Here is a 21,793-nt window from a genome sequence, read left to right on the forward strand (position 1 = left end):
CACATTGGTTTTTCCTCTCATGTCATGACATTTTCATGCATGGGGATTATTCTTAGACCTTATCACGAGGTTATTTATTAATGCACAAACAATTGCACATAAGCATTTACACAAACAATTCACTCATCCACGAACAGTCACGAGCGAATCACGAGGTAGGGGTCTCCTGCAGAAAAGTGCATATTCAAGGAGGATCTAACTGTTCTCACTTGGTCAAAGGCCCCCAAGGTGCCCCCATTATAGGGACCCAATTCCTCTCGTCGTAGGTCGATGGAAAGCTCCAACGCACCGTCGGACTCAAGTTCATGGTTATCACCTTGAGTGATGTTTTCCGACAACGGTCTACGGGCACCTATAGACCCATTCGACAACCGGCCGTACTAACATCCACTCCCTATGGTTAATCACTCATGCCCCCGGGTATAGAGGGAACTGTTGTGTGCAAAGGTTTGTGTGCAGTTTTTATTTCAAACAATTGCGTAAATTTAAAAATACAACAGTTATTAAAGCCAAATAGATAAACATGTTATCATACAAGTGAGGGGTAATAAAGTAATTTTTAACTATTATTTGTTAAAAATAATCTGTCACTAAATGGGACTGACTTTCGAGGCTTCCCCAGTGGAGTCGCCATCTGTCGCCACCGGCCCGAACGGGGCTTTCGGCATTCGCGAAGGATGGTTGGACTCTTTTATTTGTTTAAAAAATATGGTTTGCTAGAATGACTTATTCTCAAACTGAGACCTCGTCAAACGAGCAATTTTATTAAAATGATTCACCAATCCATATTAATCCCAAGCGGGACCCTCCATGGATTAGTGGTTTTCGCAAAAGGAGGGGTTCATGGAGTCGCCACCAATGTTTTACTCAAAACATTGGAAAAAGGGATAAGGCAATTGATTTTATAAATCAACTTCGGCCATTACAACCAGAGTTGGGTAAGGGAGTCGGTTACGCGTGGGGAAGGTGTTAGCACCCCACAGCGCCCCTTTCGGGTTCCCTATGACAGATTATTTCTAAAATAATAGCGTAAAATTACTAAATTACCCCTATTTATTATAAGCGATTATAAATTAACTATCTACATGATGACAGTTTAAATATGCACACAGAAAGCAGTAAAAGGAAGGATTTAAGAAGAAACCTCTTGAAGCGTGCTTTTATATATTGAGTAAAACTGGGAAGCTTTTTGGCGTTCCCTCGCTCTACAAGCTCGCTCGCTCTCTCCTATAAAATTTTGACTATGGAAATCCGGAGGATTTCCCTTCGACTAGGTTCGAATCTCCAAGCTAAGTGCTCGGAATTCCAGAACTTCGTCGGATCGACTCCCAGAGAGATTTCTAGGGCAGAACACTGCTCAAAAACCCCAGAATACTCAAGGAGGGAGTCAAAACTGAGTGTGAAAGTGTGAAATGACGTCCAATTGACGTCATATTTATAGGGAACAGGCCCAATACGGGCTACAGAATCAATACGGCCGTATTGAAATTTTTGAACTTCAATACGGCCGTATTGAGTTCAATACGGCCGTATTGAAGCTCAGAAATTTCAATATGGCCGTATTGAGTTCACTGCGGCTGTATTGAAGCTTCAATACGGCCGTATTGATTTCAGTACGGCCGTATTGAAGTTTCAGAAACTTCAATACGCCGTATTGAGTTCACTGCGGCCATATTGAAGCTTCAATACGGCCGTATTAAGTTTAGTACGGCCGTATTGGGCTTCATTCCCTCCACTTCCTTATTTTAAACTATTCTAAGACCTCTAGACCTACAGAGAACCCTCCTAGGGCCTTCCAGGAGTCCTTCTGGCTGATCTTCCTTCAGTCTTCGAGAGTCTTCAAGCTTTATTTCCGACCCGGACAATTTTAGGGGTCTACAATGCCCCCGGGTATAGAGGGAACTGTTGTGTGCAAAGGTTTGTGTGCAATTTATATTTCAAACAATTGCGGAAAATTAAACATACAACAATTATTAAAGCCAAATAGATAAACATGTTATCATATAAGAAAGGGGTAATAAAGTAATTTTAACTATTATTTGTTAAAAATAATCTGTCACTAAATGGGACTGACTCTCGAGGCTTCCCCAGTGGAGTCGCCATCTGTCGCCACCGGCCCGAAACGGGCTTTCGGCATTCGCGAAGGATGGTTGGACTCTTTTATTTGTTTAAAAATATGGATTGCTAGAATGACTTATTCTCAAACTGAGACCTTGTCAACCGAGCAATTTTATTAAAAGGCTCACCAATCCATGTTAATCCCAAGCGGGACCCTCCATGGATTAGCGGTTTTCATAAAAAGGAAGGGTTCATGGAGTCGCCACCAATGTTTTACTCAAAACATTGGAAAAAGAAGTTTAAGGCAATCGATTCAAAAATCGACTTCGTCCATTACAACCAGAGTCGGGTAAGGGAGTCGGTTACGCGTGGGGAAGGTGTTAGCACCCCACAGCGCCCCTTTCGGGTTCCCTATGACAGATTATTTAAAAATAATAGTGCAAAATTACTAAATTACCCCTATTTATTCTAAGCAATTATAAATTAACTATCTACATGATGACAGTTTAAATATGTACACACAGAAAGCGGTAAAAGAAGGGACTTTAAAGAGATAAACCTTTGAAGCGTGCTTTCTTATATATCTTGACAGAAATTGGGAAGCGTTTTGGCGTTCCCTCCCTCTACAAGACCGCTCGCTCCTTTCTATCAAATTTTAACTATGGAAATCCAGAGGATTTCCCTTCGACTAGGTTCGAGACTCAAGCAAATGGCTCGTGACTCAAGAACTTCGTCGGATCAACTCTCCGAGTGATTTCTAGGCAGAGCACTGCTCAAAAAAACCCAGAATACTCAAGAAGAGGGTTAAAACTGTGTGTAAAAGTGTGAAATGACGTCCCATTGACGTCATATTTATAGGGAAGAGGCTCAATACGGTTTATGAGGGTCAATACGGTCAACATTGAAATTTTGAACTAATACGGCCGTATTGAATTCAATACGGCCGTATTGAAGTTCAAAAAACCTCAATACGGCCGTATTGAAGTTCAGTGCGGCCGTATTGAAGTTCAGTGCAGCCGTATTGAATTCAATGCAGCCGTATTGAAGTCCAGAAACTTCAATACGGCCGTATTGAGTTCAGTGCGGCCGTATTGAAGTTCAAAATGTTCAATACGGCCGTACTGAACCTCTGGGAGGCCGTATTGGGCTTCATTCCTCCCACTTTTCTTATTTTAGCTATCCTAAGACCTCTAGACCTATAGAGAACCCTCCTTGGGCCTTCTGGAAGTCCTTCTGGCTGATCTTCCTTCAGTCTTCGAGAGTCTTCAAGCTTTATTTCCGACCCGGACAATTTTAGGGGTCTACAGCTACCCTTTGCTCTTCATGGTTATAGGACTTCAGTACGCACATCTACAGGAGCTACTCCATTCCCCCTCGTCTATGGGATGGAGGCAGTTCTACCTGTCGACGTCGAGATACCTTCGCTAAGGGTAATCATGGAAGCAAAACTTTCCGAGGCAGAATGGGTTCAAAGCCGATACGACCAATTGAATCTTATCGAAGAGAAATGGCTGAACGCCATATGCCATGGTCAAGCCTATCAGAGGAAGATCAAAAAGGCTTTTGACAAGAAAGTCCACCCTCGAGTCTACCATGAGGGAGAGCTGGTAATGAAGAAATTGCTACCAGCTCAAAAGGACAAAATCGGAAAGTGGGCCCCGAATTACGAAGGACCATACGTGGTAAAGCGAGCCTTATAGGAGGAGCATTGATCCTCACGGACATGGATGGAGAAGAACTTCGATACCCAGTCAACGCTGACGTGGTAAAGAAGTACTATGCTTGAAGACGTTGCTTGCATAGGCCCGCTAGGATGAAAACCCGAAAAAGGCGTCCTAGGCAAAAGTTAGGGCAAAATAAAAGCCCGCCAGTACAAGGGTACTAGGCAAAATAAAGGCGAATTTATCCCCGCTAGGATACGTCCGAGGCAAAAATTAGGGGCAAAAGAATAAGACACAAAAACAAAGCAAGCAACGATCACTTGAATCGAAAACCGAAAGGCGGTTCAAGTGATTATCTTCTAGAAGCAAGCGTCTTGCAGTATCTACACTCCTGGCTCAGGCATCTCACCCGAAGCAATTAGGGGAACGTAAGAGCAAAAATTACAGATATAATTGTTAAGCCTGATGTATATAGCCTACCCTGGCCAGCCATTCTTCAGAAATTCCTTTTGTATATCTTTCTGTAAAATCATTTGTGAATATCAATAAAATATCTATTCATTTCTCTTCTCTCTTGACCATGTGATTATGCCTCTAAATTGGTCTTTCTAAAAAAAAAAAATTGTACGAAATTCCTTTAATAATCGGTCAATAAAGAAAGTTGGAGGGGTTCCTATAAAATCCGTAATCTCCTGCGTAAAAGGCTCACAAAAATATTCCCTCACGTCGACGACAGAAATTCCTCCAAGAAGAGGAGGATAGGGAGAGCCATTCATTTTTTTAAAAATATTAACAAAATGATTAAACTTGCATTTGTGCATCACACACACATTAGTTGCACATTCAAAGACCTTATCATGAGGCAGTCGCATAAAAATAGAAAAATAGGAAAAATTTGTTGTGTATGACAGCAGCCAACAGAAAAAGCCGAAATCAACGAAAAAAGGCAAAATTCAGAAAATCCAACAAATATACAGAATAATCGAGCATGGAGAGGCTTGCCGAAATAATACTCCCCAGAGACATCTCAGCTTGCACTTTTGGGCTGAATTCCCAGTGAAAGCTATCAGAGCAAGATCAGCAAGATTCCCCAATGGAAGCATGATCTTCCAAACAAAATATCCAAGTCAAAGGACTTAGACTTCCTCAGTGGAAGATAGCTTTCCAACTCAAGCGACGAGTGAAGCTAAGCCTGAAGAGGCTTTCTAAATAATACTCTGGGATACACAAGATCCTCAATCCCCATTCGCCTACTCAGAGGCACTCCTCCAAAAAAAGAGGGAAAATCCAAAAAGATCAATACCCATTCCCCAAGCGGAATTCGGTATTCAACCAAACACCGAACGTCAAGATAATCCGCCTAACAGAAGAGGCCAATCAAAATCATACGACAGAATCCCCCAGCGGATAACAGCCTACGCAGAGGCAACAAAACCAGAAAATCAAAAAGAGTCACCCGAATAAGGATAACCGGGATACTCCACCACCGTCGAAAGGACGTCAGCCAACCATAAGGCACCGCTCACATCAGAAAGAGCATCTTTGTGTCTGCATCCCCAAGGAATCAGAATTTCCCTAGTGGGCACCAACTACGCAATAGAGAGTTGGGACACAAGAACCTATGAGTAACTGCACATCCCCTAGACGGATCCCTGCGTTATCCAGCCCTCAGCGGCATCAAAATCAAAAACAACCGTCGAAGCAGCATCGTGGACTGTGGAGACAAAATCATCACAATAGAATCCCCCAGCAGATAACAGCCTACGCAGAGGCAATAAAACCAGAAAATCAAAAAGAGTCACCCAAATAAGGATAACCGGGATACTCCACCACCGTCGAAAGGACGTCAGCCAACCATAAGGCACCGCTCACATCAGAAAGAGCATCTTTGTGTCTACATCCCCAAGGAATCAAAATTTCCCTAGTGGGCACCAACTACGCAATGGAAAGTTGGGACACAAGAACCTATGAGTAACTGCACACCCCCTAGACGGATCCCTGCGCTATCCAGCCCTCAGCGGCACCAAAATCAAAAACAACCGTCGAAGCAGCATCGTGGACTGTGGAGACAAAATCATCACAAATCCCTGGAGAGGGCAAACTCATGCTACCAAAGTGACCAGAAGCACGGAGGTATGCAACCCTGGGGAGGCCAAACCGCAGACCCTGGAGAGGGCAAACTCACGCTACCGAGGTTGTCAGAAACACCGAGGTATGCACGAGCCTGGAGAGGCGGTACTCAGCTACCCCGTCGTCAGGAACACGGAGGTATGCAGCTACCGAGGTTGTCAGAAACACCGAGGTATGCACAAGCCTGGAGAGGCGGTACTCAGCTACCCCGTCGTCAGAAACACGGAGGTATGCAGCTACCGAGGTTGTCAGAAACACCGAGGTATGCACGAGCCTGGAGAGGCGACGACTAATACTCAGCTAACCCGTCGTCAGAAACACGGAGGTATGCAGCTACCGAGGTTGTCAGAAACACCGAGGTATGCACGAGCCTGGAGAGGCGGTACTCAGCTACCCCGTCGTCAGAAACACGGAGGTATGCAGCTGCCAACATCGTCAGAAACATGGAGGCATGCAGACCCTGGAGAGGGCAAACTCAGGCTACCGAGGTTGTCAGAAACACCGAGGTATGCAACGAGCCTGGAGAGGCGACGACTAATACTCAACCTGGAGAGGCCACTCAACAATTTTCCCACCGGAAGACACTACAAGTCGGAAGGATGGCTTACTCCCCGGACAATTGGGTCAACTCCTTTACTTGTCAACCGGTACACCAAAAAGCCGTTCGACTAAGTAAAGGGGGGGCAGCTGTAGACCCCTAAAATTATCCGGGTCGGAAATAAAGCTCAAAGACTCTCGAAGACCGAAGGAAAGTCAGCCGGAAGGACTCCTGGAAGACCCTAGGATGATTCTTTGTAGGTCTAGAAGTCTTAGAGTAGCTTAGAATAAGGGTGTGCGAGGATTGGAGCTCAATACACCCTCCCAGAGGTTCAGTACGGCCGTACTGAGCCATTTGAACTGCAATACGGCCGTAGTGAACTCAATACGGCCGTACTGAAGTTTTTGAACTTCAGTACGGCCGTACCAAATTCAATACGGCCGTACTGTAGTTCAAAATGGATCAGTACGGGCCGTAGTGAAATCAATACGGCCGTACTGAAGTTTTTGAACTTCAGTACGGCCGTACCAAATTCAATACGGCCGTACTGTAGTTCAAAAACCCAGTACGGGCCGTATTGACCTCCCAGGCCGTATTGCGCCTCAATCCTATAAATAGGACGTCATTGGCACGTCCTCCCACACTTTTTCCAGACTTCTGGACCCTCTGGCTGAGGATTCTTGGGTTTTTGAGCTATTCTCTGCCCTAGGAACCTCTCTGAGAGCCAACCCGACTAAGTTCTTGAGTCATGAGCCTTGAAGCTTGAGACTCGAACAAGTCGAAGGGAAATTTCTTTGATTTCCATAGTAAACATTATTTTTAGGGAAAGGAGCGAGCGAACGTGTAGTGGGAAGGAGCGCCAAAAAGCCTCCTAATTCCTTTTTGAATCTATAAAAGCACGCTTCAAAGGTTTCTTTCCAAATCCTTTCTTTTACCGCTTTCATTTACCGCTTTTTGATTGTTGCATTCCACGTTTATGCTTTCATCATGTAAATATTTTATTCATAATCGTTTCTAATAAATAGGGGTAATTTAGTAACTTTACACTATTATTCATGAAATAATCCGTCATAGGGAACCCGAAAGGGGCGTTGTGGGGTGCTAACACCTTCCTCGCACGTAACCGACTCCCTTACCCAACTCTGGTTGTAATGGCCAAGTTGATTTGTGAAAATCAATTGCCTTATTTCTTTTTCCAATGTTTTGAGTAAAACATTGGTCGCGACTCCAAGAACCCCTTTTTGCGAAAACCACTAATCCATGGAGGGTCCCGCTTGGGATTAACATGGATTGGTGAATCATTTAATAAAATTGTTTGTTCGATGAGGTCTCAGTTTGAGAATAAGTCGTTCTAACAATCCACCATCTTTCAAAACATAAAAAGAGTCCGACCATCGTCGCGAATGCCAAGGTCCGTTTCGGCGGGTGGCGACATTGAGTAAAACATTGGTGGCGACTCCAAGAACCCCTTCTTTTTGCGAAAACCACTAATCCATGGAGGGTCCCGCTTGGGATTAACATGGATTGGTGAATCATTTAACAAAATTGTTAGCTCGATGAGGTCTCAGTTTGAGAATAAGTCGTTCTAACAATCCATCATTTTTCAAAACTTAAAAAGAGTCCGACCATCGTCGCGAATGCCAGTGTCCGTTTCGGCGGGTGGCGACAGATGGCGACTCCACTGGGGAAGCCTCGAGAGTCAGTCCCAATTAGTGATGGATTATTTCTAAAAATGATAGTTTAAAATTACTTCATTACCCCTCGCTTGTATGATAATATGTTTTATCTAATTGGCTTTAATAACTGTTGGATGTTTAAATTTTTGCAATTGGTTGAAATATAAACTGCACACAAACCTTTGCACACAACAGTTCCCTCTATACCCGGGGGCATGAGTGGAAAGCCATAGGGAGTGGATGCTAGTACGGCCGGTTGTCGAATGGGTCTATAGGTGCCCGTAGACCGTTGTCGGAAAGCATCACTCAAGGTGAAAACCATGAACTCAAGTCCGACAGTGCGTTGGAACTTTCCATCGACTTACGACGAGAGGGATTGGGCCCCTATAATGGGGGCACCTTGGGGGCCTTGGACCGGTGAGAACAGTTAGAACCTCCTTGAATATGCACTTTTTTGCAGGATACCCCTACCTCGTGATTCGCTCGTGACTGTTCGTGGATGAGTGAATTGTTTGTGCATTGTTTATGTGACATTGTTTGAGCATACATTGCATTCTTTAAACATACAACATTCCCCTTTTAAAATAAGAATAAATGGGAATAAGAATCTTCCATTACATGGTGTTAACATCTACCTTCATCACATTCATGTAGGTAGTTTCCATTTTCACCCAAAAAAAATATACAAAAAAAAAATAAAAAAATACCCAAAAAACAAGGGTTATCTATCCAAACCAAGCAATATCATGCATCATCTTAGGAGCATCCTAAAAACATGATAATGCTTAGTTGAATAAACACAATGCATGCATATTCAACGTCATCATCTCATATCATGCATTCTTATCAAAGATCATGGAGGGATCTAGGTTTGCATTTCATACATCTCTCCTAGTAATTCATTAATAAACATTAATAAAAAGAAAGAGTTAACCGATGCGTATGTTCAGAATGGATCGCACGCCGTTTGTTATTAAGTGTAAACCAACAACCACGCCAAGCGAACGCACATCAACTCCGTTGTTGGTAATCAAGACGAATAAAGGGGAAGGTCCGACACCGTTGAAGATTACTGTTCCAAGACCTTTTCCCTACGAATCGAATAAGGCTGTGCCATGGATATACAACATCCATTCTTCTGCCGACAGCGATATCTCTAACATCGCTGGACTTGGGGGCATGACTAGGAGTGGCAGGATCTACACTCCCGAAGATCTTCATGATAAAGCTCCCAAGAATAAAGGGAAGGAAAAAGAAAAAGAGAAAACCGAGGAAAATAAAGAATCCGAGGAGGAGACAGACGAGCTGTTAAAATATATCCGACAGAGCGAGTACTCCATCGCGGATCAACTTCATAAGACGCCAGCAAAGATTACTCTGTTGTCGTTGATCCTATGCTCCGAACCGCATCGGCAAGCTCTGTTGAAAGTCTTGAACGAGGCATACGTGTCGCACACTATCTCCCAAGACAAATTTGAGGGGATTGTTAGTCACATCATGGCTAATGATCACCTCACTTTCACCGATGAAGAAATCCCCGCTGAGGGACCGAACCACAACAAGCCCTTGCACATCTCTGTAAAGTGCAAGGAATATCACATCGCTAAAGTCTTGGTGGATAATGGATCTTCCTTGAATGTGATGCCAAAAAGAACATTTGATCAAGTGGCAATCAAGGGAATCCAAATGCGCCCGAGCAACATGATCGTCCGAGCTTTCGACGGTTCTAAAAGAGAAGTGGTGGGAGAAATTAATCTTCCAATCCAAATTGGACCCACCATCTTTAATGTCGAATTTCAAGTGATGGACATTACTCCTGCATACAGCTGTCTCCTCGGCCGACCTTGGATTCATGATGCGAAAGCTGTTCCCTCTACGCTCCACCAGAAAGTCAAATTCATAGTGGGTGACAAGCTGGTGACCGTACAAGCTGAAGATGACATACTCATCAGCAAGCCATCTGCCATACCTTACGTGGATGCAGCAGAGGAAGCTCTAGAGACCGCCTTCCAAGCATTGGAGATTGCCAATGTCGAAACGTTTCCCCGAGAAATGAAGAAGGTAGCCTACATGCTCACCAAGAACGGATACTTGCCTGGACAAAGACTTGGCAAGGATTCCCAAGGAATTCCCGAGCTACCCATTATTAAGGATAATCCGGGGAAACAAGGGTTAGGATACAACCCTAATAAAGATCAAAGGACGAAGAGGAACCAAGATCCTTCTCGACGTTCTTTAAGCCAGATCTTTAGGAAGGCCGGTTCACAAGCGTCAAGGCCGGTCGTCGTCATCAAGTGCTCTTCTCCTTCCGATAGGGATGTATAGACCTGATAACTATTAGAGATTACTCCTCGGGGACAGCCCGACCCCCGAGCCTCGATAGGGCACATGTTTCCACTATGATTATAATAAAATCATTCTTTATTATTTCTTATTGCTTCTTTTCTTTCTTGCAATAAATCTCTAGACCACATTATTTTAACCCTGTTTGAATAAGCATGAATGAGGTTAAAATTGTCTTAATAACAATAAACCCGCATCATTTTTATGTGGAAGTGTGCGTGACAACTTGGAGCACCTTTCCTTGGCCTCGACAAGTGCCATCATGGATAAAAAAGAAATCCTTTAAAAACAAAAATCATAAAAACAAAAAAAGCTCGGCAGGAAACCCAAAAAGGGGGCTGCGCAAAAATAAGAGCAAAGAACCCGCTAGGAATCCCACGAAAGGGTGACCTAGGCAAAAATTAGGGTTGCAAAAATGAACAAAAACAAAGGTCCGCTGAGACGCCACAAAGGGGTGTTTTAGGCAAAAATAAGGACTATCAAAAAAACAAAAGAAATCCATGATGGTACCATGAGCCGAATTCAAAAAGAAAGGTTCAAGGGAAGCTATCTAAGTTTTCAAATCACAACGTCAATAACAGGACTTTCTTAACTTCATAAGTGTTTAATCAAACAAGCCTAAACACATGAGCCTACCTTGGCCAGCCATTCTTACAAAAACCGCTTTCAAAACAATAAATAATCCCCTCTAAAACACAAACTTTTGAACAAAAATATCTTTCCCCTCTTTTCTCTTGTCCCAAACAATTTTAGAATAATCTAGTGGAAACATGGAGATATAGTGGTCAATAGGAAGGTTGATACATCTTCTAAAGGAAGGGAATGATCACTAGGTTGATGACACCAATCCCGATATAACACGCATCATTCCTCGGTTACAGAAATCGGCAGCGCACAGCCCGTCTAAGAGGAATGGAAAAATCCAAGCAAAGAAACGCATCGGTTAATTCTTTTATAAAATAAATCAAATAGAATTAGGTGCATCATACCGCATACATGCATACAGATGATAGGTGTACTGGAAGATCACTTATTCTCTGTTTATTGAAAAAACAAACAAAAAACAAAAAAACAAAAAAACAAAAAACATATAAACTTCAGAAAAAACAATGCGCCCGTACCATGTTCAGTACACCCGTACTAAAATTAGGATTATGAACAAATTTTCAACTCAAATACGGGTGTACTGAAATGAATACGGCAGCATTGGCCATAACGTCCACACCAATACGGGCGTTTGAATTCAATACGGCCCGTATTGGCCCATTCTTTTGTACATCAACAACATCTTCATTCCTCTGCATACTTTATCTGTGAGTGTGTTTGAGATCCCTCCATACAGAAAAAGCCGAAAATTGACAAAAAAGGCAAAAAATTCAGAAAATCCAACAATCAGACAGAATAACTGAGCCTGGAGAGGCTTGCCGAAATAATACTCCCCAGAGACATCTCAGCTTGCACTCTTGGGCCGAATTCCCAGTGAAAGCTATCAGAGCAAGATCAGCAAGATTCCCCAATGGAAGCATGATCATCCAAACAAAATATCAGAGTCAAAGGACTTAGACTTCCTCAGTGGAAGATAGCTTTCCAACACGAGCGACGAGTGAAGTTAAGCCTGAAGAGGCTTTCTAAATAATACTCTGGGATACATAAGATCCTCAATCCCCATTCGCCTACTCAGAGGCACTCCTTCAAAAAGAGAAAATCCAACAATCATACAGAATAACTGAGCCTGGAGAGGCTTGCCGAAATAATACTCCCTAGAGACATCTCAGCTTGCACTCTTGGGCCGAATTCCCAGTGAAAGCTATCAGAGCAAGATCAGCAAGATTCCCCAATGGAAGCATGATCATCCAAATAAAATATCCGAGTCAAAGGACTCAGACTTCCTCAGTGGAAGATAGCTTTCCAACTCGAGCGACGAGTGAAGCTAAGCCTGCAGAGGCTTTCTAAATAATACTTTGGGATACATAAGATCCTCAATCCCCATTCGCCTACTCAGAGGCACTCCTCCAAAAAAAAGGAAAATCCAAAAAGATCAATACCCATTCCCCAAGCGGAATTCGGTATTCAACCAAACACCGAACGTCAAGATAATTCGCCTAACAGAAGAGGCCAATCAAGATCAATACGACAGAATCCCCCAGCGGATAACAGCCTACGCAGAGGCAACAAAACCAGAAAATCAAAAGAGTCACCCGAATAAGGATAACCGGGATACTCCACCAACGTCGAAAGGACGTCAGCCAATCATAAGGCATCGCTCACCTCAGGAAGAGCATCTTTGTGTCTGCATCCCCACGGAATCAGAATTTCCCAGTGGACACCAACTACGCAATGGAAAGTTGGGACACAAGAACCTATGAGTAACTGCACATCCCCTAGACGGATCCCTGCATTATCCAGCCCTCAGCGGCATCAAAATCAAAAACAACCGTCGAAGCAGCATTGTGGACTGTGGAGACAAAATCATCACAACAGAATCCCCCAGCGGATAACAGCCTACGCAGAGGCAACAAAACCAGAAAATCAAAAGAGTCACCCGAATAAGGATAACCGGGATACTCCACCACCGTCGAAAGGACGTCAGCCAACCATAAGGCACCGCTCACATCAGAAAGAGCATCTTTGTGTCTACATCCCCAAGGAATCAGAATTTCCCCAGTGGGCACCAACTACGCAATGGAAAGTTGGGACACAAGAACCTATAAGTAACTGCACATCCCCTAGACGGATCCCTGCGTTATCCAGCCCTCAGCGGCACCAAAAATCAAAAACAACCGTCGAAGCAGCATCGTGGACTGTGGAGACAAAATCATCACAAATCCCTGGAGAGGGCAAACTCACGCTACCAAAGTGACCAGAAGCACGGAGGTATGCAACCCTGGGGAGGGCAAACCGCAGACCCTGGAGAGGGCAAACTCACGCTACCGAGGTCTAGATGTGGAAATCTGATTTTTGCTTTTAAAACTAGCCTTTACTTGCTTGCTCTTTTGACAAGCATCACATAGTTTGTTCTTTCCAAACTTGAGTTTAGGTAGACCAACCACTAATTCTTTCCTACTCAATTTATTCAAATGGTCCATATGAATATGTGCAACTCTCTTATGCCAAAGCCATATGTTTTCTTCTTGAGTTATTAGACATTTAGTGTTTGACATTGTTATAGAGTGTTCTAAGTCAAGCATGTATATATTGTCAATTCTTTTACCAATTAATCTGATTTCTTTACTCTCTTTATCACATATCAAGCAACATGTATCATCAAATTCAATTTTAAAGCCTTTATCACTTAATTGACTAATACTCAGCAAATTATGTTTCAACCCATCAACAAGCAAAACATTTTCAATCAATGTTTGAGAAGAGGGATTACCAACATTGCCATGGCCAAGAATTTTTCCCTTATTGTTGTCACCATAGGTAACATACCCTTCATTCTTCAATTTCAGATTTGTGAATTTTGAAGGATCCCCAGTCATATGCCTTGAGCAGCCACTATCAAGATACCAAAGTAGATTTTTGGCCCTCAAGCATTCCTACAACAAAAATTCAGAGGAAAAATTTAGGTACCCATGTGGAGGGTCCTTGTAGGTTAGTTCTCAGCCTTTGACTCTTCTCAACCCAAATCATTTCTCCATTTGGAACTCCATATTTCCTAGAATAACAGTTCCTAATTGTATGGCCCTTTTTGCAACAATAAAAACAAGTTGTTTGTCTAGAAAAGTTGATTTTGAATTTTCTAAAATTTTGATTTTTCAAAAAAGCTTCCTTCTTTGACTTAAATGGCATGCTCATGCTTGGATTAAAACCAAGTCCACTCCTATCAAAAGTGTTTCTTTATTTTCCCAAAAGAATGTTTAAGTTTGCATTTCCATTTGTGAACCTTGCAAGGGTGGATTTCAAATCAGCATTTTCTTTTTCAAAAATTTTGCAATGTTCACAAACATCTTTTGAGGAGTGAGCTTCACTAAAGTTAAACATAGTTTGAAGATTTTCATGCTCATGCTTCAAATCTTCAAGCTCTTGTTCAGCTTTAATTAAAGCATTTTCATACCATTTCAGCTTGTTTTTCAACTTTGAATTTAAGGCACCTAATTTGATAGCTTCTTCATGAATTTGTATAAAAGCTTCTTGGAGCTGATCATAATCCGGATTGGATTCAAGGTCAGAGTCACTTATAATTGTGTCATGGTCAGTTCCAGCCATCAAACAAAGGTTGTTCTCCTCACATTCAGATTCTTCACTTGTTGTGCTTGAGTCATTGTCTTCCCAAGCTATATAGGCTCTCTTTCCTTTTCCCTTTTTCTTAAACTTCTTCTCCTCTTGTTGCTTCTTCAAGAGATTTGGACACTCAGCTTTCATGTGTCCCAGTTTTCAACATTCAAAGCAATTGAAGGAGGATGTGCTTGCTTCCTCTTTCTTGTTTGTCTTTTTATTGAATTTATAGGGGGAATTTTTCTTTCTTCTCATGAACTTTCTGAACTTCTTCACCAGCAGATTGAAGTTCTCGGTTTCGGACTCATCGGAGCTTGTTTCTTCACACACCTCTTTCCCTTTGGCAGATTTCAAGGCTTTTAATGACACTCCCTTGCCTTTCTTATCTTGTTGCTCATGTTCATCAAATATGTGCAGCTTTTGTTCATGTTCCCTCAACTTCCCAAAGAGAGTATGCATGCATTGTGTTTATTCAACTAAGCATTATCATGTTTTTAGGATGCTCCTAAGATGATGCATGATATTGCTTGGTTTGGATAGATAACCCTTTTTTTTTTGGGTATTTTTTTATTTTTTTTTTGTATATTTTTTTTGTGCTTGCTTCCTCTTTCTTGTTTGTCTTTTTATTGAATTTATAGGGGGAATTTTTCTTTCTTCTCATGAACTTTCTGAACTTCTTCACCAGCAGATTGAAGTTCTCGGTTTCGGACTCATCGGAGCTTGTTTCTTCACACACCTCTTTCCCTTTGGCAGATTTCAAGGCTTTTAATGACACTCCCTTGCCTTTCTTATCTTGTTGCTCATGTTCATCAAATATGTGCAGCTTTTGTTCATGTTCCCTCAACTTCCCAAAGAGAGTAGCTAATGTCAAGGAGGTCAAATCCTTTGATTCTTCAATGGCTGTCACCTTTGCTTGCCATGATCTGTCCAAGCATTACAGCACTTTTAAATTCAGCTCTTCCTTCTCAAATTTCCTGCCAAGGTCAACAAGGTGATTTATCAAGTGTGTAAATCTCTTTTGAAAATCAGAAATAGATTCACCATTTTGCATTCTAAACAGCTCATATTCTCTTACGAGAGTATGCTTTCTTGATCTCTTTACATCACTTGTTCCTTCATGAGTGACTTGCAAAGTATCCCACATTTCTTTAGCAGATATGCATTGTGAAATTCTAAAAAATTCATCAATTGACAATGCAGATGTTATGATGTTTTTGGCTCTCTTATCATGAAGCCTTTTTCAATACCCCTAACACTTTCATTCAACAAATTGTGTACTTAAGGATTGCATAGCTAAGTTTTATTAGTTTATTTCCCTAATTGTGGTCTCACATCTTTTGAAGGGACTAATGCAATGGATAAGCTTAAAGATTTGAGGTCAAATCCTTCTCAAGAAGGAGGGTATGATGGAGGACCATCCTTGGAACTTCAAGTTGTTAGAAAAGAATGGCACAATCCAAGAGGAAGGGTGAATTGGATTCTATGACCCTTTAAAAATTATCAGAGTATTTAGGATCTTTATTTCACTTTTAAACTTTTCTAAGACTGAATTTTCAAATGAAGCTTTTCTAAAGACTTGTTATGAAAATATGAATGCAATATGCTCACTTGATTACAACATAATGAGGTTCAACAATAATGCACCAATTCAGATTTAAACCGTCAAGATTCACATACACTTGTTAATTAAGTTTTATCTTCTTTAAAGTTCAACCAAGAAATTACACAATGTAAAAGATAAGGGAGAAGAAGATTGCACAAGTCTTTTATACTGGTTCAGCCACTCCACATGTGACCTACATCCAGTCCTTAATCAACACCTGATTAAGATTTGTTCCACTATCTTTAAGCAAGAAGGTTTACAAGCACACACACGTGCATATACTTCAACACTAAAAGATAACCACTTTCTTGACCCCAAGAAAGCACCCCTTGTAGAAACCCACTACAAGAAACTTTACCACTTGAGAAACCCTTCTCAAGATTTACAAGTATTCACAAAAAAACAAGGAACGAATTCACCTGGAATTCTTGAACAAATCTTTATCTTCCCCTTTCATGAATATGATGATGATGATCTTCTCACAAGCTTTTCACAAACGTTTTTACTCTTGGATTTCACAAAGAAAACTCTCCAAGATGTCACAGAGACTCCTCAAAACGTTTTTCACAGAATGATTATCAGTTCTAACTCTTTTCTGAAGTTTCTCAAAGTTCAAACTATTAATAAAAGTTTCAGACACAGATAATCGATTATTTTAAAGAATAATCGATTATTTTTTTCTTCAGATTTTCTGGAAAACAACCAAGAACAATATAATCGATTATTTAGCTGGATAATTGATTATTCCAGAGAGTTGTTTCTGGGATAATCGATTATTTTGACAAATAATCGATTATTACAGCAAGGCATGCAACTCAGCCTATTTGCTGAAATAATTGATTATATTTAACAATAATCGATTATTTTGAGTTAGTACTTAAACCTTTATTTTAAGTCTCAAAATAACTTTTCAATGTTTTAACTCATCATCATATACTCTTTACCTAGTTCAGATATAGATTTGCTTATGCACAAAGCATACTAAGCACACACAATATAAAAACTCATTTCAAAACATTTTAATTTCTAAGTTCTATTACATAACATTCTCTTGACTCTTCTTTGATTTTGTCTTTGTGCTTTGCTGTGCTTTGCTTCCAAGTTGTTGTTGTACACTTGTGTTGTGATCATCAAAACTCACTAAGCTCAACACAAGTGTGACCTATCACTAGGACCATGGCTAGGAGAATGGAAGGGGAGCTAACACCCCTAGAAAAATGCTAAAGAACATTGATCTTTCTCCTAAGCTTTGTTGGCATAGACTTTATTTTCATTCCTATTTTACCCTTGTCTTTAATTTTCCCATTTTTACCCTTGTATTTTGGGTATCTTAGACATAGGATTTATTTTACTTGTATTTCCAATTTTACCCTTGTATTTTGGGGTATCTTAGTCATAAGATTTATTTTCTTTTGTATTTCCCATTTTACCCTTGTATTATGGGGTACTTTAGATCATAGGATTTTAATTTTGGGCTAAGGTATTTAATTAGGAGGGCTAAACGCATTTTTGGTGGTTTTGGACCTATTTTTGAACTTAGAAAGGCTTAGGCCCAAGTGGAGGGAAAATGTTGCATGGTTTTATCATGCACCTAGATGTAGCCTAACTAAACCCAAAGATTGCATCCTTGGCCACCAAGTTGCATCTAGGGTTAATTTGGATTTCATTTGGTGTGCATTTGGCATTGTGAATTTCGGCCAAAGCAACCCTAAATGCAACCCTAGATGACTCCCACTCCTATAAATACCCAAGGCACCAAACCTTGTAAATACTTTGGATATTGAATATAAATAGAGCCTTTTGTGCCTTTATATCTTTCCTTAGTCACCCTTGGCTAATTCGGCCACCTCCCTCCCATCTCCACCTTAAGAGAAATAACCCTAGAAGTGGACTTCATCATCATGAAGTAAGCCAACCCTTGAGTACCCTTCTCAAGCATTTCCTCAAACACCTTCTACCCAATCTCCATTTTCGTCCATTCCATCATCATCCACCCTAAAACCTTGTGCCACTTTTGAAGAACTTGATCCAAGGAGTCAAGGTGTCCTCACATTGATCAACCAATCCATCAATGCTAGCAAGGATGCCATCAGGGGAGACCTCTAATCCTATACCTCACAATATTAGAAGATTCCATGGGATGTATGTTAGAACAACATGAGGAAACCAACGATTAAGATAGTACACGCTAAGGCACACCACTTGGTTGATATCGAGAATGGACCCCATCAAGTATCAATTCGAGAAGCCCACACTCACTGGGAGGGTTTCTAGATGGCAAGTACTATTATCAGAGTACAAAATCACCTATGTCAGACAAAAGGCAATCAAGGCCAACGCTTTGGCTGATTATCTAGCAAGTGGACCAACCGACAAACACCATGCAATAAAAGATGACTTTCCTGATGAAAAAGTGTTAGCTCTGAGAAATGAAAAAGAAGGGAAAATCAAGGAGGAATCCAAGACCATGTTCTTTGAAGGTGCCTCAAATTTGATGGTACATGGGATAGGAGCTATACTAGTGTCGTCTCAAAGGAAGCACATCCCAGTAACGACAAGACTAGATTTCAACTGCACCAATAACATGGGCAAATATGAAGCCTGTATATTGGGCTTGCATGCCAAACTCGACAACGACATCACGAGATTAAAAGTTTGTGGCGACTTGACTTTGGTAATACACCAGTTAAAGGAGGAATGCAAAACCAGAGATTCTAAATTAATCCTATACTAGCAGTACATCCAAAGCCTAATACCCTAATTCAACTCAATTAACTTTGAACATACCTCAAGAGAAGGAAATCAATTGGCAGATGCTTTGGCCACATTATCCTCCATGTTTTCCATTAAAGAAGGAAGCAAAATGTTGATTGTTAGAATTCAGCGTCATAAAATAAAAGCCCATTGCTTCACAATACATGAAGAAGATAATGGTCACCCATGGTATTTTGACATCCAATAGTATATCAAAGGAGAAAAGTACCCGATCAGAGCATCCAAAAATGATAAGAAGACAATCAGATGCAAAGTTATCGTATTCTCATCACATGGGGAAGTCCTTTATAAGAGAAGCTTTGATTCGATCTTGTTAAGATGTGTTGACCACAAGGAAGCTCAATCCTTGATGAAGGAAATCCATGAGGGAACTTTTGGTACCCATGTGACAGGATACACCATGGCCAGGAGAATCATGAGGGTAGGATTTTTTCGTCAACCATGGAAAGGGATTGCATCCTATATGCGAGGAAATGTCGAAAATGCCAAATATACACCGACAACATTCAAGTCCCACCCAACGAACTCAATGTCATGACATCACCATGGTCGTTCTCAATGTAGGGCATGGACGTCATTGGACCTATCGAACCTAAAGCCTTGAATGGACACAGGTTTATCCTCATGGCCATTGACTATTTCACCAAATGGGTTGAAGCAACGTCATGTGCACATGTGACTAGAAAGGTGGTAGTCAACTTTGTCAGGAAAAACAGTCTGTCGATATGAAATTTCTTATAAGATTATAACGTATAATGGGTCCAATCTTAATAACAAAATGATGACTAATCTTTATGGCTCCTTCAAAATCCAACATCACAATTTCTCCCCTTACAGACCTAAAATGAATGGGGTGGTTAAAGCAGCCAATAATAACATCAAAAAGATTATTCAAAAGATGGTCGTCACTTATAAAGACTGACATGAGATGTTGCCTTTCGCTTTACATGGGTATCGAACATCTATCCATTCATCAACTGGAGCAATACCCTTCTCCTTGGTATATGATATAGAAACAGTCTTACCAATAAAAGCAAAAATCCCCTCTCTAAGGATGCTTATGGAGACAAAACTCCCCAAGTTTGAATGGGTATAAAGTAGGTTCAATAAGTTGAATCTCATAAAATAAAAGAGGTTGAACACAATTTTTCATGGTCAAACTTATCAGAAAATAATCAAGAAGGCTTTTGATAAAAAGGTTCATCCTCGACACTTTCAAAAGGGCGATCTTGTCCTCAAGAAACACTTACCAACTTAGAAGGACAAGATAGGAAAATAGACACTGAATTATCAGGGTGCATACATAGTCGAACGAGCTTTCTCCAATAGAGCATTGATTTTCACCAATATGGATGGGGAGGAACTAACTTATCTAGTGAACTCTGACACGATGAAGAAATACTACACATGAATACTTGCCAAAATAACCAATATGAAAACCCATATAGGGCGTCTTGGTTAAAAAAATATCCCACTAGGATACATCTTAAGCAAAAGTCAAGGATGATATAAAAAGGAAAGTGATGAATAACCAGAACGAAAACTGAAAGGTGATCTATGTACCCTATAAAAAAACAAAATCCACTGAAGAACCCATCTAGAGTTCAAAGTGTGCAATCCAAGACAACTAAGAGGATGATTACTTTTGTTTTCCGAGGAATATGTTTGTCTAAGCCCAAATGCCGACCTACCTCAGCCATTCATTCTCTCTAAATCCCTTTTTGTAATCCATTTCTTTAAAGATTTTTATTTTAATAAAGATATCCTTTCTTTTCATTTCTCTTGACCCTGTTAAAATGACATGTTTTATTGATGATTAAGTGAAAATCAAACAAGTCCAAATAAAGGAAAAAAATAAATAATAAATGACCTCATGTGAACTCCTGACAAGCAAAAGTGATATAAAATGCACCATGGTGCCCGAAAATATATATATCCACATAACTTCATGGAATCATGCCTAGGAGGGTAAGAGGTGACACATTGAAGGATCCAAGAGGAATGGGCTAGACATGAAGATTTGGGCAAGTCAGAGCCCAATAGGCTCGGTAGGCTTGGAAGGCCCAAGCTGTTAATCACATGGGCCATACCCTAAGATACTCATTTTCATCTATTTTATATATATTATATTAGTATAGGTTTCATATATTTTGTCTTGTATTTTGGACCACATAGATTAGCATTTTTTGAGCCATAGGCTTATTGTGCCTATTTTTGGGTTTTATGGGCCTTTGGGCTTTTGGTACCCAATATTGGGCTCATTTTATTTCTTTTATTATTTCCTATTATTTGTATATGTTTGGCCATTGTATTTAGGCTATTAGAGTAGGAATATTGGAGGAATACTTAATAAGGTAAAACTAGCTTAAATTAGGTTTCATTTAGCATGCATTTAAGTTGAATTCGAGTCACATGTTTTAGCCAATGGTGGCTGCACATGTGCACACTCAAATGCATCTTAATTTCACTCCAAATGAAGCTCAATTAGCCATGATTCACATTCAGCACATGGCAGCCCAAAGAATTTGAATTCAAAATTCAAATTCTTGGCACCAAAGTTCAAATTTGAACTTGGTGCCACTTTGGCTTGGTTGGTTGCCTATTTAAGTCTCTTCCTTCACATTTTTATTAACTTTAAACCTTCATGAGATTTATGAACATTCACGTCAAGAAAATCTCTCCCACCAAAGCTCCTTGCTTAGTTCTAGGAATTCCTTTACTTTCTAAGGAAATCCGTGAGCAATCCTTTGCTCACCTAAGCTTGAGTGCTTCCTTCTTTGGTTTGGATCAA

General features: G+C 40.8%; 1 protein-coding gene across 1 annotated transcript; it reads left to right on the forward strand.

The window, feature by feature from the left end:
* The first annotated feature begins 18,445 nt into the window (after positions 1-18,445).
* LOC109794260 (uncharacterized) lies at positions 18,446-18,961 on the forward strand. The gene has a single exon (XM_020353723.2). It carries the CDS (start codon positions 18,446-18,448, stop codon positions 18,959-18,961), a length of 516 nt encoding a protein of 171 aa, XP_020209312.2.
* Positions 18,962-21,793: the final 2,832 nt, after the last annotated feature.

Source organism: Cajanus cajan, chromosome 9, assembly GCF_000230855.2.
Source record: "Cajanus cajan strain Asha chromosome 9, NIPB_CcT2T_4, whole genome shotgun sequence".
In the NCBI taxonomy this organism is placed as follows: Eukaryota; Viridiplantae; Streptophyta; class Magnoliopsida; order Fabales; family Fabaceae; genus Cajanus; species Cajanus cajan.